Raw genomic sequence first — 24,492 nt, 5'->3', positions numbered from 1 at the left:
AGGTGCACCTCCCGCCATTGGCACTAGCTTGACGTCAGGCTACAGTATAGGAACTTTACACTGCACTTTCACTAGTTTGTCAGGTACCGAACTTCCAAAATGGCTGTTCATGCATCACCCAGTTCAAAACATTCAAAATAACCGGAGCATGGTGTGACACTGCTCCGAAAACGTGACGACATCTTGCACGAGCACGTGACGAGACACTCATATTGTGCTGTGACGCCAGGGTACAGGAGGAAGCAAGAGTAGCTTTTAAAAACATATTGTAGTTACTTTTTTAGGGTGCACTCATGGTTAGCAGTACCTTTTTTAGGCTTTTGAAGGCTTGGCCTTTTATATGACACAGAAAAATGACAACAAAAGTGTCAGTACCCCTTAAGACATGTACCACTGCAACACAGCAGCCATTTGCACTCCACTACCTCTTCTGCGGAATGACTGCACTCAACAGAACCTGATTCGGTAATCTAATACTTTCAATAGCCATCAACCAATTGCTCAAGACATTATGACTATATTTTGTTGCGCACAGCCTCTGAAGAGCGCAACGGCCCTTTCTTTGTAGCACACACCTTTCTGAAGCCTGTAAACATGCGTGTGATGGTTTTGCTCTGTCGGCGTGCCGAGCAGACCAGCAGGAGCCACTGTGGGAACAGCTGCTGGTGGGCAGCCAGCAACTCTGCAATGGTGCGGCTGCCTCTGCCACCGTCAGGCAAACAGTGGTGCCTACGTTCACCTCCATCCTGATGGTGGGAGTGGTGCCGATGACAGCCCATCGCACCAGAGGTGTTCATCTGCAAAGAAAGATGACGAAAATGACCCACAACTATTACTACACTGTACAAACAAAATAAATCAAGTGAAACGGTAGATCATTTAACAGTCACACCTTCGTGGAAGCTACTGTCAAAGCAACTTCCACTTAAAGGAACCACAAAAGTCAAATAACAATTTACATCAGAGTGAAAGTTTAATGTATGACAACATCTAAAACGACAATATTATTAACAACAGTATCCTACTTGTCGAGAAATTAAATTAAATGCACAAAAACACAAGCGCCGCAGTAGGACATTTTCAAAATGATCCCGATGACATCAGATGGACCGCCTACAATTAATCACTAGTAATCTATCTAATTGCACTAAGTAAAAAACCTTCCGTACATCAAGTGATGCAATAAAATGCTGCTTGTTCGTTTCTGTTTAATTCATGGAAAAAAGAACTGCCGGATGGTACTATGGGGAATGGCGCGAGTGGTTTAAAAATTCAATTATCAATTGGTTACACGGGACAGGTGGTGCCATCTAGTGAGGCACAGTTGAACCAAACAACGTCTGCAATTTCGAAGCCAATGGCGGGAAATCGATCAATGGCCATTGTTGCTGCTGTGGCTCCCACTGATTTCAGCCTGCTGCTACTAGCGCAGTGAAGCCATGCAATGTTGTGCACCGCAACGAAGACGTGAATCGATCTGGTCAGTTCGCTTCTTCAGGCGGGTAATTTGAAGTGTGATAACCCGATGCGGACCACTAACACGTAATTTTGTTTCAAAATAGGCTCTTCCTTGGCAAAAATGTAACATTACAAGGTTTCTGGACCACTATTTGAACAATGAACGTCAACTTAATAGTTGCTTTTAGTGTCCCTTTAATGCTTGACAGAAGCTGCCATCCACTGAAACCCCCAACATGTAGAGCCTCCCATCGAGGTGCATACCTGGACAAGGAAAGACTCGTCCACCGAGTCCACGAGCAACAAACAGGGCTGCTCAGGTGGCTCTATCTCAAGCAGCGGAAACAATACAGCCTTTTTGAATGCCTCGTCAGGCCATCGTGCACATGCCACGGGCTCAAGGAAAGCTTCAGCATCACGCAGTCGGTCCTGGTAGCCACTCAGAAGGCCTGCCTGCTCGCACCGGCACAGCTGGCGTACCAGGCTCGGCACAAACGAGGCCACAGCCAGGGTGCGCGTGTCGTGCGCCTGGCAGAAGTGGTGAGCCAGCAGGCGCCTGCTGAGAGCATGCTGGTGTGCCTCGGGGTCGGTCACCGTGGGCTGCGCAATCTCCTGGAAAAAGGCCGTCTTGCCACAGCCCGGCCCACCAACCACAAGCGCACCGCATGTTTTGGATGCCGGCCGCTGGTCGAGGCAGTGGACCAGCTTGGCAAATGCCCACTCCCGGCAGAGGAACCTGCACCCAACAGTTTATTACCACAATTCACATTCTGTAGCCCACAGCTTCCTACCACAATGTCAAGAAATGCAAATAACTCAAGAAGCGTGTGTTGGGTACCAGCTGGTAAGACACATCTTGTAAACTTAAACTGCGCTAGAAACGCGACACCAGAATAGAAGCATCCTGTGTGCTTCTAGTCTGGTATCTCGTCCCTAGGGCAGTTTAAAGGAACCGACAACCAATTTTTTTCTTCCTTTTTTTTTTTTATTGGGAGGCAGAAAGCTCACTTTTTATAGTGTTTCTAGCTGCAGAAGTTAATCCGAAATGCACGTAGTTACTTTAGAAGCAGTATTTTTCTATTTTTTTTATCTGAAAGGTTTTGAACCCAGATATACATCTCTGGCAACGTTGAGAATTCATTGCAATGCCGTCAACCCTCCTCACGATTTGTGAAAACTGTCGTCCTGATTTCCCAGGAGTTCCTGTAACAATGCTTAACCACCTTTGAGTTTTTCAACTATTTTTAAAAATAACAATTCCTTAAAATGAGATGATGTGGCTTTACATACCTTCCCTGTATTTGTGCCGCATTGTGTGTGCCTGTACCCAAGGTTGCCTGCGCCTGTGTCAAGAGTAGCTTGTCCCGGTGTCGTTACTCTCTCGATACACAAGCCAGGCCAAGGCACCGAAAACATCACTGCGCATATGCCTAGTCGTGCCGAATAGCAGTGCATGCAATTTCTGAGACAAAGTGTAGGTAGCAAAACTACGTCACTCCAAAGCCTTAGCGACCTGAAAACTGCTTGCATGGTTGCATGAGCACGCTGAAAATTTGCTCAAGATGTGCTGAAGAGCACAGAGTCATTACAACACACAAAGGTAACACCACTTTAATGCATACTACTAACGCAGGCATATATGTACATTTTTATAGCGTGATATCTTTTAATATAAAGAAACCAACAATATTTTAGCACTAACAAAAATCGTTGACTGCATACAGCAATCAAGGATCATGTGGCCGAGTACATCAAAAAATTTTGTAGCCAGAAGCACAGGTCATTTTTCGTGACTTTCAATGAAGAAATAAAAATAAAATCCGGCCCTCACTAAAAAAAAAAAAAAAACAGGCTTGGTTTGAGACAATGCAATGAACAATCTATCGGTAGAGTTATCTCATTTCATTTTCTGGGCTTTTTCTGTCGGTCCTTTTATGTTTTCAAAAGGATCCAAACAAGCATCTGTTTTTGCCACTGATGTCCACCATCATGTTGGTACACAGAGGGAGTGGAGCAAATGTTTCACCATAACAAGGCAGACAATGATCAGAGTAAAAAAACTCAAACAGCAAAAAGAATAAAGATTATGGCAATGCATGAGAGTGCAGAGATTAGAAACTTTGTATCAGCGGCCATAGTAAGTCGAATGTTAGCAACATTCATGCACATGTAGAAGACCATCACAAAAACATTAACATCGAAGAAGCCTGACAACACCAAAACTACAAATTAGATTGGCTTAGCAATAACTCATTACTCTGCCCCTCCATCAATTATGGAATGTGTAGCTGAAACACAGGCCGATTCACACAATATCTAGATAATCATAAGATGGCGAATGCCCCGCAACCATAGCCACAACTCTGTCTTTAGGGTAGGGACAGAGCAGCAGCTGTTCCACACCAATGTTATGGCAAGAATCATAACCTTTGATAATTACTCTTTAAAGGCCAACTCCAGCAATTGTTTGACGCCAACTATTCTGAATAAAATTCACTTGGTACATTCCTTTGAACATTTAAGTCATTTATGCCAAATTACAGGCTGAAGAAATTCGTAGATTCTTTACAAATGAATTTTAAATGAAGTCCTAACCCTTGCTACTTCCTTATCACAGCTCATATTCGCTAAATTCTTTCGGCAGCATGTTCACAAAAAAAAAAGTGCACATAGTTCTCCTCATAATAATTTCTGGACTTCGGTGTTGGCTGCCTCCTCCCTCCTTTATGCATAGCTGCAACTTCAGAAAGGCTAGAGTATTTCCCGTTCTCTCAGACTCACCTTTTGGTTGTCTGCTTAATGCTATTTTTTCCCCTACATTGATGTAGGAGAAAAAAAGCGGCATCTGGTCTACTGCTCACATGCTACCCCACACACTTATATGCCTGAGCTAGTTCCCACTCGTGTACTACGCCTGCCATGACAGTAATCAACACCCATCTACATGTTAGCCAGCACACATCAGCTCATTGTTATGTGCCTCTCGAGCTAGACATAGCTTTGTGTTTCATTAACTAATTGCAGTATCAATTATCTTGGTTAGGCCACAGTGCACCTCCTGGTGCTCACCAATAATTGCTATGAATCACTTTTGCACTGCGAATGCGCCATGGCCAACCAAGCTCTGGGTGCCCCTACATGCCTGCACCATGCACGGGCAGACTTGAAGCAAATGCATTTTTAGAAAAACATTTTTAAAAATGTGCTCGTGCCTTTGCGATCTCCGCATGTAGTGCTCCTAGCAACAATAAGAGAAATTGGTCTCCTTGTGCAATAACTGTGCTTTTACTCAAAGAGGAATTCAACTCTCAATCATGAAACAACTAAAGTTCTTGTTGCAAGGCCCTTCTAAAGAATGCTAATGGCTTTACTAGTAGGAGAAATAATATTAACCTACCTCCTATGCCACCTAAAAAGCTCTTTTATCATGACACCAGTACATAATGAGTTACGTCGCTAGTATTACCTCTAGGCATGAGACAGCAACTTGTCTGCTGTTGATTAGCGATACCCTTATGTTACTGCACAGTTTTCCAGCAAACTTTCTAAAATCAACGGGAATAGAAAACTGAGACAGCCGGTGCAGGTGGTGCTGTAAAGGTCTTTGACGTGCTTTACTTGACTTATTTTGCTCTCCCTGCTATGCAATGTGTAGCTGTAGAGATTGTGTCCAAGGCAAGCGAATATGCAAGAAGGTAGAACCTGCGCCGGTTGCAGCCGAGGCCATTGACGGTCGTCTCTACGGGCTGCTGGGGCAAGCTCATGGCCATGAAGGGCAACCAGCATGCAGCAGCAGGCCCTTGCTCCTCGTTGCCGTACCTCTGCAGGGAGCCACGATGTTTCTGTGGTGTCCCATTCTGTGTGCACACATTGCATCATGTAATTAACCATGTAGGTCCCAGGAAGAATACTACACGGTCAGGCACAACTTGAGAAGCCTATGACCTTTCCTCCTCAAAGGCAGGTGCACACAAGCCCGCGCCAACGGGCGCGCACTCAAGATCAACATCAAGAGTCAGACACAGCATACTGCCAAGCACCCGAACAAGACTAGTTGTGGAGCCAATCATCTGGGCTGGGGTGCCTCTTTGAACATTCGAGTAGTAGCCGAACCATAACAAATGACAGGGCATCATATGCACAAGCAGTCAAAGAAAGAGAATACATTATGGAGAGAGCAGAAAGAATCCAAGCCAGACAAAGTGCCCTTTTGTTGTTGTCGGTCGCTTACATAGGAAAATTCATGTTAAATTAGCAATTCTTACTAGAAAGGAGTATGCATAGAAAGAGAAATGTGGTGTCAGTCCCCTTACTGTAATTGTAAGCATCAATGTGGTTCACTATTAACGCGATATCATTACTTGTAGAAGAACATGCAATGTTGGTGGCATTGTCTGTGAACAAAAAATCATGATGGATGCAACGAATAAAAATCACGATTCAAACCAGAACTGAAGACATGTACCCTGCATGGCAGTCAAGTATTCTACCACCTAGTGCTTAAAACTGATTCGGAAAAGGCCCCATACAGACATCACGTCGTACAAGGAGTCGCATTAAATTATGTAATATTGTGTGGCATAAGTGTGGAATCTCACTAGGCATTACGCCATGTGAACAACCTACATAACAAGAGGGTGTTTAAAAGCTGCCGAACCACCACAAAGGGCTTGGTGATCATAATTCCCTATCATGCTAAGCAACCAACACAGCATCAACAAAGTGTGCCGCTATGTGGGCCCATGTATTGCCTTGCAGAAGTCTAGCAGTTACTTTGCAGCTGTAACTGCAACAGGCGCATTAGGACCGTTTACCAGGACCAATATCAAGCAAGCAGATTTTCCACAACACGTGTGAGTTGTCCACCGAGAAGCAAAGTATGGCAAGCAAATGAGAAGGGAATATGAACAAAGCCAGATAAGCAGAGGCATTACAAATGAGACATTTTTGATTTCGTTGGCATGCAGCGTAAAACTCTCTCCACACCAGAGTCAGATAATACGTATTGTAAGAATTCATTGGGCTGCATCTTCCTCATCTGTCAATAACCATCATCAGTCTTCACTTCGGCCTCTTCATCATCGGCGCCATCTTGCTGTTGCTTGAATAAAGCATCAGCTAAACCGTGGTATTTCAAGTGGTGGAAGGTGCTTCACGATCTATTCGACCTCTCTCCATCCAAAGCCAGCTACTGGAGCTCCGTTCGGGACGTCGCTTACGCCAGCAAAGCACCATGGAGCAAGAGAAAGCCCAACCACCCGTCGCCAACCCCAGCCCGGTCAACAACCCCCCTCGGGAGCCTCCAATTTTCTCCGGTCTGCCTGGAGATGTTGAAGACTGGCTCGACAACTATGACCGCGTAGGTGTCTACAACAACTGGAACTAGGCATCGAAATTATCACGCATCCAGTTTTACGTCTCTCAAGTTGCCAAGACGTGGTTCCTGAATCATGAGAGCGACTTCCGCAATTGGGTCTTCCTTTAAAGACCAGCTCTGACGCATTTTCGGCCTACCGACCGTCCGTTCAGAAGTTGCTCGGAAGAAACTGGCAGAACGCGTTCAACATTGTGGTGAGTCCTACACTTCTTATATTGAGGATGTGCTTGCACTTTGCCGTCGTATCGATGACACCATGCCCGAAGCTGATCGTGTCCGGCACCTTCTGAAGGGTATCGGACCTACCGCTTTCAACGCCCTCGCCGCGCACAACCCTTCGACGGTTTCCGACGTCGTCTCTCTATGCCAGCGACTTGATACCTTGCAGTCAATCCGCCTGTGACCCTACTTCACTGAGAACCCCCTAGCAAACAGTATGGAGCTGCGATCCATCATTCGAGCCATAATTCGTGAGGAATTACAAGCCTACAGTGTACCTCCTTCTAACAACGTCAACCGACATCACCACTCGACGTTTCATTCTTTTCTGGCCCCATCAACGCTTCACCAATCATTTGCGACCAGTTTCTGTCCCGTGTTACTCAATGCCGTCATCTTGCCCGTGTAAACACTGAAGCTAGCCAAGAACGCAAACATTGTTACGATGCCACTCATCACATCGTCCTCTACCGCCCCGGCGACGATGTACTTCTGTGGACTCCTGCACGAACGCCTGGCTTATGGGAGAAGCTTGAGTCGCGCTATCTTGGCCCCTACAAAGTTTTCGAACAGACCTCACCGGTGAACTACCGTATCACACCTGTTCATGCCCCCACTGACCAATGCTGCTGCGGGACATAAATTGTGCATGTTTCGCGTCTCAAGCCCTATCGTATGCGTTCCACAGCGTGATTCGCGGCCAGGCTGGCCGCGTCTGTCGACGGAGAAAATTATTGTAAGAATTCATTGGACTTCATCTTCCTCATCTGTCAATAACCATCATCAGTCTTCGCTTTGACCTCTTCATCATCGGCGCCATCTTGCTGTTGCTTGAATAAAGCATTAGCTGAACCGTGGTATTTCAGTATAAAATATTTTGCTTCGTCATCCAGCATATGCAAGCTAGGCCTACTGCAATGGACATTATCAGGGCAAACCAACACACTTCCATTGAGTTTGCTAACCCTGCATGCAGCCTAAATTAGAGAAATCACTGTTGGAATCAGTAACGACAATTCACTTGTTGCTTGCTTGCATCCTGTGTCAGCACATGGTGGCATGTGATGACAGTACATCATGGCATAGCTGCTGCCATCTCCCCTTGATGTCAAATTGCACTGTGAAACTGCCCCTTCAATGCTGAAAGAATTTTTCTAAGATAGCAGTATATTACACGCATTACCAAGCACCACAATACCTTTTTCAGGATTATTGGCACCACTGACATCATTTGAATGAACAATTCGAAAATACTTGATATTTGTGTCAGTGCTTCTTAAGACGAAGCTCAAGAATCCTACAAATTTTTCTATAAAAAAAACAGTGGAGAATGTGATTGATTGATATGTGGGGTTTAACGTCCCAAAACCACCATATGATTATGAGAGACACCGCAGTGGAGGGCTCTGGAAATTTCGACCACCTGGGGTTCTTTAATGTGCACCCAAATCTGAGCACAGGGGCCTACCACATTTCCGCCTCCATCGAAAATGCAGCCGCCGCAGCCGGGATTTGATCCCGCGCCTTGCGGGTCAGCAGCCGAGTACCTTAGCCACTAGACCACGGCGGCAGGGCAACAGTGGAAAATGTAAACCACACCGAGAGGCTCATAGCTACCATAGACCGCACAAACCCACCATGTTGACTTGAAACTTTAGAAGCTGCTGTGAGCCATTGCTTGCTCACGGCATTATCCCAACAAGTTTCTTGGGATAATGTAGCCAATGCAAGCACAGGGCTGGATTTACTGGAGACAGCAGAGCGACTGCCTGACGGACAGCATGCCTAAATCACCACTGCTTTTCGTGCAGATTCTGCCGTGGTTTTTCACCACTGTGTCGACAGAAAACAACTGGATCGAACTGGAATTTTTCGGTGTGCCTCAGCGTGACAATGATGCGGTGGACCGTCAACTTGACAATGCCTATCCTGCGGAAGTGACATCTCTTCTGGACAGTCTACAAAAGGCACAGCCCTTCTTTGATATCTTCAGAGGGCACGGTGACTGCTTGACGGACAGCGTGCGTTAAATCACCACTGCTTTTGTCCATAAGGCATAAGGCAAGGTTTGTCCATAAGGCAATCTGGTTTGTTTTTGTAGCAATGATAGGTCTTTGTTGATCCTGCCGTACCTTCAGAAGTGTTTTGCAATTCTGACTGACTGCTGGTCAATGTTGATGTTGTTGCTTGTGTCGAGTGACATAGAAAAAAAACCCAGGGCCAAACTCTGGTCAGAAGGTTACAGAAATGTTACAGGTCATTATTGATAGGCAGGAAGAAAGTGACCGCAAAATGGATACCATACGAGAAGAAATTGCCGCTGTCAATGTTAAAACTGATCACTTACAAGGTGTTCTGACCGTCTTTGAAGACGTGAACAACAAGATTGAGAAATTGAAATCAGTTGTCCAACAGCAGGCATCTAAATTAATTGAGTATGAAAATAGAAGTAGGTGTAACAACCTTTTAGTGTTTGGAATTGCCAAAAGTGATAACGAAACAGAAACCAAACTGAGAGAACAGGCCCTTGAAGATATTTTTGACAGAACTTTAGGTGTTTACATGAGGACAATAGAGGCAGAATTCACGGTATCGATAAAGCAAAACCGAATAGGAGGAGACCCATTATTATGAAGTTCTTTGATTCTAGAGAAAAGGATAGTGTTCTGAAAAATTGTTTTAAACTGAAAGATACTTATGTCCGGTTCAGCCAAGATTATGCCAAAGAAACAGCAGAAATAAGAACAAAACATTAGGAAAGTCAGCAATGGATTGGTCACAAGGCACGAAAGCTCAGCTCACCTAAACTAAACTTAAAGCAAAAGGCAAAACGGACACCTGGGACCTGACCTAAGATAAGCACATACTGTGTACGTTTGAAGAAATTAGAGTAGGTAAAGAAAAGCAGAAAAAAACTAATGTCACCAATCGCCCCCCTGACTCGCGTAATTCAACAAGTTCGAGATATCAATGCCCACCTCTTCTGTCATAGCAATGTTTTCTTGTTCTATTAGCACACAGCATTGTTAACACTCTGGAATATTTGCTGCTTTCATAAACTCCTCATATGGTCTTGATAACAGAATTCATTGTACGTGATGAGGGGCGAGTTACCCTCTGCTGGTCTCCCCTTCCCAGCTCACAGTCACAGAATGGGTTACTCTCCCTTTTTGTGGGAAAGAGAAACGGGACAGTGAGTGAAATCAGTAGGCAGGGACGACTAACCTGAGGAAACCCTGCGAACCACAGTGATTGTCCAAAGGAGTACATCTACTCTTTGTTTTCTTTATAAAGTGGACAATCCCTCTACGTGACAATTGCACGTTATTGCTGATGTAGCAATGAAGTAATGTTGATTGAGCTAGCCTGTTGCCTTAATTGGCCGAACCTGTCGTAGCTACGACTGCGGGAAGGAGACATTAACTGTGCATGGTACGATTGTGTGCGGCTGGAACTTTAGCTAGGCTTCTGCACCAGCCGTGCATAGGGTGGACCTCTTCAGGTGTGATGAGCACAGCGCTTTTCACTTGACGGAGAAGGTCCCTCAGCACGCTGATGTGGCTAGGGGCGCTGATGACAGCGGCGCGGGTAGTGAGCGGCACTCTTCGCTGGGTTTTGGTCAGGTGCACTGCGATTTTCTTCGTAAGCACTGTAGCTAATTTACAAGTATTTCATCAATTGGTACTTGAGCTAGGTTTCACTGAAGATGTCAATGACAAAAACAAAGACCCATCACTGGTGCATTTTACCTGGGTGGAACACTTGATGCTTCGGCTTTCTATAGCCTAGTGGCTGACAGAGTCACAGAGTCTCCATAGAAGAAATGCTGCATGAGATGGAATATGATGAGGAAGACAAAGGCACTTTCACTAGATCTGTCTGTAAATCCCGCATTGTAGACTGCTGAGTGAACCGACGGCCATCTTATATTTGTGTTGCAGTCTATGTTGCAAGAAAGCTTGCCCTTTGTAATAATTGTGATGAGTGCAAGAACACTCATCTTGTTTTTAGTGTTGGCGGTAATATGTTACAAGTCACACCATAGCATGTAACATTTTTTTGGTAATTTACTACGCACTCATTTTGGAAATAGAGCTGTTGCTTCTCAGATTCGACAGGTTGTGGTTGTGAGCAGGTTGTCCCTGCAATACAGCAGCGTTATTTATCAGTCCCGTTTTCAAAACAAATTTGCTTCTACCTGCTGCTCTTAGCAGGTATACGTTTCTGGTTGGCAAGTACCCAGGCAAGCCAGGCTCACCTTAACACCTTCACATAAACACTCGCATGGTTCCCGGGACCTATATAGGTGAAAGAGGCAAAAATTATTTATGCTGCAAATATCTTTCCTCGCAAGTCTACATATTTTAGGGTTTTCTTCATTCGTACAAGACCTACGCATATGATTTGTGAACTAGTAAATACACAACATCAGAATTACTGTACATTTAATGAAATATCAGTGATGTTTACTCTTCAGAGAGTGTTGATGATGAAACCTCATAATCTCTTAGCTGTAACTTTGAAGAATTGATTTACCAAGTGCCACAACATTATATGCAATTACATGCAAATCTACAGTAAACATCACCAGGCCTCTGTATCATTGATCCGGCATCTTGTGCAAACTTTTCTAGTTATATAATAACTTAGCTTAAATAGTTGCTTTGGTTAGAGGCTTTACTGAAATATAAATATGAGGTTTATTAATTTGCTACTCTGGTTCCTTCAGAAAGAGCGCACCGATTCAAATTTCTGATCTTAGAGTAATAGCAGAAGTTACTTTTCTGTCCATAATGGTAACGCATAGGTGGTACAGGGTGGTAAATGCGTTTATTTTTCGTAGGCGTAACTAGTAACATGCTTAGTTACTTTTTCTCCGTAATGCATACTACTCGTTTCTTAAAAAATTGCCCCAAGTAATCCCTAGCCCAGAAAAGCAAGTAGTGGAATACCGGCGAGCTTTTGTATTCGTTGAGTTCCGTCTACAGCCTGATCGTGAGCCTTGAAAACAAAATCACTCGTTTTTTGAGCACACCATATATTCATGCCAAATCAGCCATGAAAATGCCAAAGTTGACAGGTGAGACAACTAATCGGCTATCCAAAGCATGCTGATACTTTGACTAAAAGTGTGGAACATTACTGTCTCACTCAGGTCCCCCCCCCCCCCCTTTCCTTTGAAAGGCATGAACCAAACATATCATAAAGAGGAAGAGTAGAATGTAAAGCTGACTGCAGTAGAACACCTTATAAAAATGAAGTGGCATTTTTCAAAAATGCTCAATGCCTGCTGCTGGAATGAAATTATTGCACTCATAATCCGTGATTCAGCTTAGTTGATGAGTACCTGTTGGCCTATAAAACTGCTTCGTGAAAACCAATTATTGAACACAAACTCAGAATTCAAGCAGTGAGTTGAACAAGAACGTTTGGAATAGTAAAACAGCACTCTTGTACCGAAAATTCCGCTCGTGATGGAATAATTTAGCACGTTCAAATTAATATGAAGCCTTCCGGTGATGACCTAACATATCTCAACATACCTGCTGCTCCCCCTCCACCCTACTGTGTATAATTGCAATATCATCAAGACCATGAAACATCATTAAGACCACAATAGTTTTCAGAGGTGAGACCATTCGCGACGATATCGGGCTAAAGGTGGCAGCACCGTTAACGCGATAGTACGGATAGGCGGTCGGCAGCACGCATACAAATACACGCAGCGGCGCTTTGTTGTGTGCGGTGTGAGCCGACTGCCGGTAGATTAAATGCGTTGACTGCAGTTTACTGGTGATATTTACGCTTCTCTCTGCGGAATTGATGCATCAAGATCATGCAACATTACTATTACTAGCAAGTGATGCGCATTCTGCCAATGAAAGGAATGCTCGCCCTGGTGGACTGTCAATGCCTTATCATACTAAATATACTTTTGCTGTGTTGTTTGTACGTGTTTAGCTTATGTTCCACCTACTACGCTGTGCTGTAGCGCAACTGAACTACTTATTTACTTTTAGCTCACCTGGATAAAAAAAAAACAAATGAAATAAAGATCGTAGAAATCCCGCATATTGGCGCAAGATAAGTTCAGGCAGATACCACTGTTTGCACGAATACACATATGCATTTCCTTTCTCATTCTGTTCTGTATAGAATATGGGGCGGTCGATAAGTCCAGCAAGGAAAGCTTAGTGCCAGGCAATGCTTAGCTCTCCATTGACATTTACCAGATACGCACTAGTAAAAGCATATAAAGTTTGTAAGAGTTCAGCAGAACGCTTCAATCAATTGATTACATGCATGACAGTGATACAAAGGAATGTTTATTTTATGGGATGATCGAGCATTTTTTTTTCTCAAATAAAAAATGACCGCTACCTTCCACCAGTCAACAGCAATGCCACACAAATGAGGAGCTTTTGTTAGAAATGGGAAGGATCAAGAACTGGAACTAGCTCAAATAAGGCTCTATTTGGCACATACATACTCTAACTCCCCCCCCCCCCACCCCAGTAAGAAGTTACTAATAAATTAATTATAATAAGTATAATTTATTAGCACAGTTTTAGAGAAAAGTTAAAAGTATGTATGTGCCAGTACAACCTTATTCACCTAGTTTCGGTTTTAGATTCGCATCATTTCAAAAAAAAAGTTCTTTAATTTCTGAAGGCAACATAAAGAAAGATTACATATTTTGTGAAATCGTACAACATAAGTGCAAGGTATGCCACTTAAATTAATTTTGAATGCCTAGGTTTTTTAAGGTGTTCATAAATGTAGACACATGAATGTTCCTCCATTAATTTCGCCCCAACATAAAATTCCGCAGGAAAACTCAGTTTTCAGTACAGTATAAGTACCAAAATGTCATATTTTACTTGATGACATTTATCTTTAACAGTACCACGGCCAAATTAACACAATCTAACCTCATCGCATAATCGACAAACAACTTGCCGTAGTTATATACCTAAAAACAACACGATAGTGTGCGGCCTATAGCAGAGCTTTTGTTTACAACCAAGTCGCTAAGACACTGCATTCACAGATTATTTAATAGTCGTCACGTTTGGGGCGATGCTAAGTGCATTTTACGATGTGATTGAAGCAGAAAGCGGCACCCACACAAAAATGATTCTAGCGAATAGAGGGTACGATGACAATACATAGCACTTTTGAAAGTTGTTCCTCCTGATCTTATTACTGATGATGATGGTAGATTTTAGTGGCGCAAGGGCAACTCAGGCCAAAGAACGCCAAACACACGGTTTTCGGTCGATTTGATTATAAAATTCTGCTCAGGGTGGCAAGAATAAAAGAGTAGTGTATAGGACTTAAACTTAGGTGTAGTGACTATGTGTGATGGGTTTAAAACTGGCTATGCTTATGGGTTTTACAAAGTCATGCCGTGTCGTCAACAGTCCTTGTCAAAACAAGGAGTGCGTGCTGCATGACATTTGATAAAAAAAAAATCTCAGCCGTCCCCTCAGGATTGAGAGGAGGCTGAGATTAGTGAGAATATGTTATGGAATGTAGGAAGCCTACACTAGCTAAAGACTTTAAGACTACTTTTGAGGGAAACAAGGGATCGTCTCCAAGAAAAAATTGTGGATGAGGCGGAATGTGACATTTGTACAGCTTTGGAAAGTGACACAGTCTTTCTGGTTCGAGGTACGGACAGGTAATTAGAACGTGAACGACAGACAGCTCATCACCACATTTTGCACAATGTGGTGCTGGAGTGTTGTTTAAAAGGTGCGAGTGTGTTGCATGTGTATGACCGATCCTGAGTCTGCACAGTGCAACCTCTTGGTGCCTGTTACGTTTTTCAGTCACATATCTTCCTATTCTTGGCTTTACTAAGTGCAGTTTGTTTGCATTTGCTGCGTTCCATTCTTCTTGCCATTGTCTACGCATTCGGGATGTGATGAGTGGCCTCAAGTCCTCATAGGGGATGGTGTCTACGTCAACTGATGGGCGGAGTGCTGCTGACTTCGCAAGTTTGTCCGCTATCTCATTGCCAGCAATGTTGCAGTGTCCCGGAATCCAGCATAGCGTTATTTTGAGCTTAGATTTGCGGGCTGACGTGATGCATTTTCGAAGTGTATTAGTAACTGGATTTTTGAGTATCTTAGTGGAGGACAGCGCAGTCACAGCACTGAGAGAATCTGTGTATATGATTGAGGCTGGTGCTTTCTCCTTTAAAATGTGCGTTACAGCTAAAAGTATGCCATAGCATTCTGCAGTAAATATACTGGTATGTTCGTTCATTGTTCTAGATTAAGAAAAAGTGGGACCGTGTGCCGCACATACGACTGTGGAGGACTTGGAGGCATCAGTATAATATTCAGCACACCTGTATTTGGCCTGCATGTACTTGTAGTGTTGATCGATTGCGACTGGGTGGCCATTTTTTCCTACCTCTAGGAATCTGTGTGTGTTGTTTAAAAGGTGCGAGTGTGTTGCATGTGTATGACCGATCCTGTGTCTGCACAGTGCAACCTCTTGGCGCCTGTTACGTTTTTCAGTCACATATCTTCCTATTCTTGGCTTTACTAAGTGCAGTTTGTTTGCATTTGCTGCGTTCCATTCTTCTTGCCATTGTCTACGCATTCGGGATGTGCTTTCTGAAGATGGTATCGCATTATTACTACGGAAGATAAACATCCACTCGGCTACCGGTCCTGACTTTATTTCAAATTTTGTCCTAAAAAACTGTGCATTGTCTGTCACCCCTTTCTTAATAATGTTATTTAAGATATCTCTTCAAGTTGGTGCTCTACCTTCGGACTGGAAAACTGCAAATGTTATTCCAATTCACAAAAGTGGTTCAAAAACAAGAACGTGCAACTACAGGCCAATTTCACTCACAAGCGTTGCTTGTAAAACATTAGAACATGTTGTTTATACAAATTTAATGACACACCTTCAAGAAAATAGCTTCATTATTCCAACGCAACATGGCTTCAGGGCTGGATTTTCTCGCGACACTCAGCTTGTAGAATTTTGCCATGACATCGCAGCATTTATTAACTCAGGTTTGCAAGTTGACTGCATCTTTTTAGACTTTAGGAAAGCTTTCGATACCGTATCTCACACTCTGTTACTACTAAAGTTGTCCTACCTCAAATTGCCGAACACCCTCCTGAAGTGGTTGGAAGCGTACCTGTTAGATAGAAACCAACGCGTGATACTCCATGGTGTCCGCTCTTCTGATGTCTCTGTATTATCTGGAGTGCCACAGGGGTCCGTCTTAGGGCCCCTGCTTTTTCTTATATTTATCAATGACCTTACTGAACACTTGTCTTGCCGTGTGAGGTTATATGCAGATGATTGCTGTATTTACCGTGAAGTTTCAAGTGAATCAGATAGTCAACTGCTACAGAATGATCTGAACAAAATCATGTCTTGGTGTTCGACTTGGAACATGACACTCAACCTGTCCAAATGCAACCTCTTAAGGTTCACAAACAAAAGACACCCGCTGATGGCAAGCTATGTCATGAATACAACACAGCTGTCCATTGTAACAGAATATAAGTACTTAGGAGTCATTTTTTCCAGCAATTTGACTTGGAATGCCCACATAAATTACATCGTAACAAAGGCCAGCAACACATTAAACTTCTTAAGACGTAACTTTAAACAAGCACCGGCCAGCCTGAAAGAAATCCTGTATATGTCGAATGTACGCCCACTTTTGGAATACGCGTGCAGCACATGGGACCCTTTTACTAAGGTGAACATCGACGCTCTAGAACGCGTGCAGCTGAGAGCGGCCCGTTTCGTCACGGGTGATTACAACTTTTCTAAAAGATCTTTCGAAATCAGGAGTACTTTAGGATGGCCTCTTCTTGAAGACAGGCGCAAATTCCTACGTTTATCTCTGTTTCACAAAATATTCCATGGTTTAACGGGTATTCACAAAGAAAACTACATATCGGAGCCTACGTATATATCTGCTCGTACTGATCACCCCCTTAAAGTGCGCGAGTTCTCTACCAGAATTAACCTTTTTAAATATTCATTTTTTCCGCGATCAATTAAGCAATAGAACAAACTACCTCATGAAATTGTAGCCGCGTCCAGGGAAACTTTCGCCACTGCGCTGGAACATCATATCTTATCGTAGCCTGAGCACACATTAAGGTTGCTTACACTTTCGTCTCATCTCTCTAGCGATCTACGCTTCAGCTCTTTTTTTTTTTTTCGCCTGCTTTTTATCTGTGTGTGTATATATATGTATGTATATACGTGTGTGTGCGTATGCATTTTATATATATGTATATATATTTTTCTTGCTTCTGTACCTTCACACACGTCAATGTTTATTACGTGTCACCATTGGATGCTTTATTATGTATCTGTATTTCTTTTATGTTCAACTCAGTGTTAATGGACTGTCGCCTTTCTGCATTTTGAAATCGTTATCTCCCCCCTACACTAATGCCCCTCGCGGGCGCTGTAGGTACTGTAAATAAATAAATAAATAAATAAATGAAAGGTCACAATCGATACCCTGCATTTCCCATGGCACAATAGTGTCCTTGTGAGACGTTAGTTGGAGATTGGAGACCGGTATGTGCATATTTCCAAGGTGTGAGGCCACTCTGAGGGGATACGGTGGCGTAGCTGATGGTCGCCTCAAAAACAGGAGGGCGTTCGATGTATCCTGCAATAGCGCACGAGCTGGGTGGTCGACATGGGAAAGCATCTTGGTGGCATACATAACACTTGTAAACTGACGTCATCGTTCTAGTGACCACCGGTCTGTCTCAACATACAGGCTGGCTGTCGGGCTGGTTCGGAAAGCACCGCTGGCCAGCCGGAGCCCAAGGTGGTGCACTGGGTCAAGCATCTCCAATGCAGATCTTGAAGCTGACTCGTAAACCACCGAGCCATAATCGATACGTGATAGCACTACACTGTTGAGAAGGTTCAGTAGACAGTCACGGTCTGTGCCCCATGACTGATGCGAGAGAATCTTGAGCAGGTTTAAGGCTTTCAAGCATTTAAGTCGTAGCTGTTTGATATGTGTAACAAAGCTGAGCTTTTCATCAACCACCAACACCAAAAAATTTGTGATCTTTTTTGCTAGCTATGGTTTGTCCGTTAAGTGAAATGTTGGGGGGTGGCCTTATGCCGCATAGTTTTGAGAAGAGTACGCAAACAGTCTTGTCACAGTTAAACTTAAACCCATTTTTGTCTGCCCAGCTTGACAGCTTGTTTACTGCCAACTGAATCTGACGTTCACATGTGGCTCGGTTGCATGATTTGAAGCTGATCTGAATGTCATCCACATATACAGAGTAGGAGATTGTTTTAGGCAATATGGTGCTTATGGAATTCATTTTTATGATGAATAGTGTGCAGCTAAGAACACCGCCCTGGGGGACGTCATTTTCTTGCGTAAACCACTTTGATAAGGCATTACCAACACGAACCACGAACGTACGTTCAGAGAGGTAGCTTTGAATTGTATTCAGCATGTTCCCCGACACTCCAAGGGATTGCAAGTCACGGAGAATGCCATAACGCCATGTCGTGTCATAAGCCTTCTCCAAGTCGAAAAATACAGAAAGGCAGTGTTATTTGTGAATGAAGGCATCCCTGACGTAGGATTCGAATGCTACGAGTTGGTCAGCTGTCGACCGGCCTGATCTGAATCCAGCTTGACGGCGGTCAAGGAGGCCATTATTATCAAGGTAATACATGAGGCGGTTTACCATTTTTTCAAATACCTTGCACAAGCAGCTAGTCAGGGCGATGGGCCTATAACTAGCGACGAGTGTGGCTTCCTTTCCTTGTTTGAGGATGGGTATTATAACCGCCTCTTTCCAGGCCTTGGGTAGACGCCCGGAGGACCATACACTGTTGAACAGTAAGAGAATGACATCAAGCGTGTGTTCGTGTAAGTGTTTCAGCATGCCATATGTAATCTTGTCTTGGCCTGCAGCTGAGTCGCCACATGTTGCCAGCACTGCCTTCAATTCGTCGATGGTAAACAGAGTATTGTAGCCTCCAGCAGATGGCCTTCTATCACGGATAGGCTTACGTTCCTCAGCAAGCTTGTGTCGTTTAAAGGACTCTGTGTAATGTGCTAAGCTGAAAATATACTCGAAGTGTTGGCCTAAAGCATCTGCCTGGTGTTCCAGTGTATCACCGGCAGTACTAACAAGGGGCATCGGATGAGTGCTGTGCCCTTGGAGTGCTCCTACTCTGTTATACACCTTATGTGTGTCAGTGTAAGAGTTCACCGATGAGAGGAAGGATTGCCAGCTCTGTCGTTTAGACTCTCGTCGAACACGTCTACCGTTTGCTTTTGCGCGCTTAAAATTCACCAAGTTTTCGACTGTAGGATACCTGCGGAATTTCGACCATGCTTTGTTTTGATTGTCACGAGCATTTTTGCACTCAGAGTTCCACCAAGGTCGTCTTTTGTTCCGTGTATTGTTAGATGTATGTGGGATGGATTGCTCTGCGGCCTGTATAATGTGGAGTGTGACCAACGCTTCAGATTCATCGATGCCTAGGGTTTCAATTGATGAGCGCGATAGTTTTGAGAGTTTTCGGAATTTCGTCCAGTTCGCACCCTGTTCTCGGAACCTGGTTACATTCGCAGTCATTGTACTCGTATTTCCTTTGTATTTTAGACAAACAGGAAAATGATCACTTCCATAGAGCTTTTAATTACAGCCCACTCAGTGGTTGCCAAGAGTAAAGGAGATCCGATAGTAAGATCTATTGCTGTGTATGAGCTGTGCGCTGCGTTAAAGTATGTTGGCTCTTTTTTATTAAATATACAGGAGCCGGAAGACAACAGAAAGTTTTCAATTAAGGAGCCTCGAGAATCCGTTCTTCTACATCCCCATAAAGGGTGGTGCGCGTTAAAATCTCCGACCAACAGAAATGGATGCGGAAGCTGGTCGATGAGTGTTTCAAATTCTTTAGTAGAGAGTTGGTAGCCTGGAGGGATGTATAGTGAACACACGGTTGTTACTCGTCCAAAAATTAGGGTTCGTATAGCCACTGCTTCTAAGTCAGTAACCAGAGTGAGGCTTTGAGACGGAACTGCTTTCTGCACCACGATAGCGACACCACCAGATGAATGGGCAGTGCCCTGTCTGTCCTTTCGGTATACCACATATCTTTTCAAAAGGCTAGTGTGTGTATGTTTTAGGTGTGTTTCCTGTAAGCAAAGTATGTTTGGGTGGTGTTGTGCAAATATTTCATAGATGTCGTCTAAGTCCTTAAGTAAGCCTCGACAATTCCATTGGATAATATTTTCGGCAGCCATTTTTATGAATGAGGAAAAGAGCGTGACTTATTCACACTTCGCTGCCTTTATTAGGAGGCTTCACTGGCGGGTGTCTTTTCCCTCTGAGGCGATCTATGGAGCCCCGCCTCACTTGGGATGATTCCGTCAGCATCTTAGACGCTGAGGATCCTGGTGTCACTTCCATTGCCTCCGGTGGACCCTCAGAAGCTAATGGAGGTTTGTCAGAAGAGACAGGTGTCTCAGTTGTCTGTGTGGTCCCTGGGGTCTGATGACGTTCGACCTCCGGGACGTGAAAGATTGGTGCAGCCTGTGGCTGCTTGGTGGGGGGCAGAGATGTGCACGCATCAGCAAAGCTGTATTGCGTGCCCACCGTCACTAGACGCCGCCCGGCCCACCGGCGCGCTACGTCAGCGTACGTTCTTCCGGAGAAGAGCGACACCTTCTTCCTAGCTTCAGAGAATGTGATGCTTTCCGTTACTTTTATTTGGATGATTTCCTTTTCCTTTTTGAAAATTTCACATGTTCGCGAGTACGCAGCGTGCGGCCCGTGACAGTTAGGGCACTCTGCGTGGAAGTACAGCTCTTGGTTGGGTGCTCATGATCACCACATTTTGCACATGTTTGTTTTCCGCGACAGGTGTTCGACCCATGTCCATATTTCTGGCATTTGTAGCACCTTCTAGGGTTGGGTATGTAGGGGCGGACTTTGCAGTGAAGGAACGCAGCTTTCACAGATTCTGGCAGGATGGAGCGGTTAAATGTTAGTACTATATGAGGCGTCACCACTTCTTCATTGTTTCGCCTGGTGGTTATCCGATGAATGGCGACTACGCCTTGCTCTTGAAAGCCTTCAAGGAGGTCAGCTTCAGTTTCTCGCATCAGATCACGTTGTGAAATGACACCTTGAAGTGTTAAGACTGCGATGGGGGGTGATAGACACATTCAGGTGGGCGAACTGCTTCTGTTTAAGGAGAGTGTTTGCATGCTCTTTCTGGCTTACTTCAACAAGAACATCACCGGATGACAGTTTCTTTGCGTCGTACTTTTTGCCTATTAAGTTAGCAAGGGTTTTAGCTATCAGGAAAACCGACAGTCCTGCAACAGAGACGTTATCTGCCAGAGAGTGTATGACTAGGAAGCGTGGGAAGTGGTCACAATCGCTTCCGGTTCGTTTGGAGCTTTCATCAGTGCGGTTCCTTTTAAGGGACCGATCATTGAGAAGGGGGAAAGATTTGGCCATGTGGTGCATTATATGTTCGGGGGCGATGGTGACCACCCACCACCGAGCCCAACAGGGGGACGCTACAAGGTAGAACACTTGAAGGCGCCAGTCACACATCGCCGCTATAACCAGATATAACTACCCAAGGTTGGGTAACTACACAAGGTTAACCCTAGCCGCCAGGAAGTTTGGAAGTAAACGGAAGAGACTAGAAGACAGGATAGATAAAAAGTGAGAGGTAAAGACGAAGATGTAGGGAGGGAGAGATAGGAAAAGGCGACTGCAGATTCCCCCCAGGCGGGTCAATCCAGGGGGTGCCGTCTACGTGAAGCCGGGACCAAAGGGGTGTGTTGCCTCTGCCGGGGGGCCTTAATGGTCCAATCACCCAGCGTCGGCTCAACCCCCAGGATCCCCTTTTCCCCGGACATGGCAAAGCCACGCACGGCTAGGCGTGGGAGGGAGTAGAAACTCCCCCGTTAGCTCGGGTCCGTGGTGTCGCTACACACCAAACGCCTACTTGCGCAGGCGCCCCTGCGGAGTGATCTTATTACTGTGCATTAACAGATGAGCAAAACCAAATGCTTACATACATTGTTTCAGGCATACGTACAAGCACTAACTTGCGCTAACATAATCGAACAAACCGCCCTTTAAGAACGTGCATGACGTACACAGCCATGCAAACACGATGTGGCTAGCAGACAACACAGGTAGCAATCCACACTGGTGCACTTAAGCCAGTTGCCACCAAGCAGCGACTCCGCTCGATCTAGTGGCCGGCTTAGTCGCCATGTACTGCCCAACATTTGCTCAATAAAAACAAATTAACAAAAATAGCTGACCACCACATAGCGCGATAGTGTTTTCAAAGAGCAGCACGTGCTCATTCATTTGTCACCTGCGCAAGTGTAGCCGCGCCTGTGTATGCAGCGTCCCAAGCGGCATCGGAGTGCAAAGATTTCAGTGGCCATTTTTCACACCTCCTCATTCTAGCATTCCTAAAATTAACTAGAAGGAACTCCGGTGCTGCGATTTTATAGTGACCATGGGAATGATGGGTAGTAGATGGATTTGTCTAGTCTTTATGTTTATGGGTTTCGAAGGCAGCTGTGGCTTCGTTTATTACAGCATTTTGGTTTTGCTTTGAATATAACAGCAAACCGTTTAGAACTTCGTGACCCAACTTGAATGAGTGATCCTCAAAGGTTAAGGTGGTGAAGTGCAACTGTTGAACATTTGCAGATTTTTTTTTTTCGTGACAAAGCAAAGCCAAAGGGTGCCAAAAGTACGAAGATTATGCAAATCCACGCACTACCCATAATTCTCATGCTTGCTGAAGCGTCACGCATTGCAGCTCCCATAGACAGTAGCGCCAGAGTGCCATCTAGTGCACTTATAGAAAACTATGATTTTAGCCACCCTAGCATTGGTGAAAGAACGCTCCACACTGACTTCAAGGGCAATAAAGCATTTACGATGTGAAGATGTCAAGGTAGTCCACCCCCATGAGGTGCAACTTTCATCCTACTGCCTCATATTTACGATGCAAGCCTACGAGACCACGCTTTTTACATACATATACACTGTTTTTGATCACAGAAGGGACATCCTAAACAAAATGAAGAGCACCTTTTGCAGCACTAATGCAACTCTAGCAGTACAAGGGTGCATATGAAGCCAGTCAATATGCCAAAAGAACTGCAAGAATTTTAAATTGTCAATGACGTATTTAATCGAACTGACAAAATTACCAGGGCAAGTTATGCCAAAGGTTTGCATGCGCCAAGGACACAATGCAGTTTAGTGACTGAATCGACGAGTTTTCTTTCCGTTTCATGGAATTTTTTTAGCACACTTCAATACTAACACACCTCTCTGAAATTCTACAAGCTGCTGCACCGTGCACGACGTCAGTTTCCGTTCGTGAAACTGGCAAGCCAAATTGGCCGATTTTGGTATGTACATTTTGAAGAGTGGTCAGGCCGAAAGAAGAAGGTGCACGATGTTTAACTTTACCAGTGTATAGATAACTTCAGACATATATTAATTGAGCACACATATCTCACAGAGTAAGGTGAATTGAACAGCATGCAGCGTATTTAAAGCGAAGTAAGACAACAAACACATATTACTATTCGGCTATCTAGTCGTGCATTAGTTTTGAAAGAAAACAATCAGGTTAATCGTGAGCTTCGCGCTAAACTAAGTGAACCCGTAGCGCCGACAGCTTGTCTTACAGGCGCATTTGACAGCGCGCAGTCAACAGTTCCCAGGCTGAACGTCAACACTGCGCACCCGAAGAGTGACGAGAAACACACAGGTCTCAAGGGTGGTCGGAGGTTGGTTAAGAAGATGTGCATGCGCTCGCCCTGTCACGAATGACATGATGGTGACGAGCGAGCAGATAGACTCGGCCGCGTAAGACATAATGTGTGGCGTGGTGGGTAGTAACTCACTTTCTGTGCCAACTATTGGTCGTAGGGACGACTGGACGCAGAGTCATCGTCGGCGCGATGATGAACGTCGCCGAGTGCAGCAAGGTTTCGCCATGTACTGCGACTACCACACAATAATAGCACTGTACGTCACTTCACACGGGCTTTCGAGTTCGCTGCACCACTTTCGGGGATTTTTTTTTTTTTTTTGTCGTGCTCACACAGCCGATTTGAGTGGAGCTGGCTATGAAACGTAGATTACTATTCTCTTCGTACGTTTGCGTAACATAAAATCAGAACACGTAAAACATCGCATAGCGAGCACGCCTGCCTGCCGGACATGAAGTTATCGGCCTGTCGGCTGTAGCTGGCACAACAAGCACAGCGCACCATAGAATAAAGAACCAATGAGCGCACATCCACAGAACACCTATCCGATACGGCACATCCAGCCAACTGCGGCCACTACCCACAACATGAATGGATGGATGCTTTCTGC

The 24,492-nt window shown here is 44.6% G+C and overlaps 1 protein-coding gene across 1 annotated transcript in view; it reads right to left on the bottom strand.

The window, feature by feature from the left end:
* LOC119178181 (uncharacterized) overlaps positions 1 to 24,171 on the bottom strand; it is a 117,334-nt gene extending 93,163 nt beyond the window's left edge. The window contains exons 1-4 of the mRNA XM_037429368.2: positions 24,015 to 24,171; positions 5,161 to 5,315; positions 1,723 to 2,194; positions 576 to 797 (exon numbers count right to left, since the gene is read on the bottom strand). Coding sequence (XP_037285265.2) covers positions 576 to 797; positions 1,723 to 2,194; positions 5,161 to 5,228 — 762 coding nt within the window. The 5' untranslated portion in view covers positions 5,229 to 5,315; positions 24,015 to 24,171. The remainder of the gene's footprint in view (positions 1 to 575; positions 798 to 1,722; positions 2,195 to 5,160; positions 5,316 to 24,014) is intronic.
* Between the last annotated feature and the right edge of the window lie 321 nt (positions 24,172 to 24,492).

The sequence above is a fragment of the Rhipicephalus microplus genome, chromosome 2 (genome assembly GCF_043290135.1).
Source record: "Rhipicephalus microplus isolate Deutch F79 chromosome 2, USDA_Rmic, whole genome shotgun sequence".
In the NCBI taxonomy this organism is placed as follows: domain Eukaryota; kingdom Metazoa; phylum Arthropoda; class Arachnida; order Ixodida; family Ixodidae; genus Rhipicephalus; species Rhipicephalus microplus.
The sequence above is the reverse complement of the archived record's forward strand: the minus strand, read 5'-3'. Positions and strand labels throughout refer to the sequence as shown.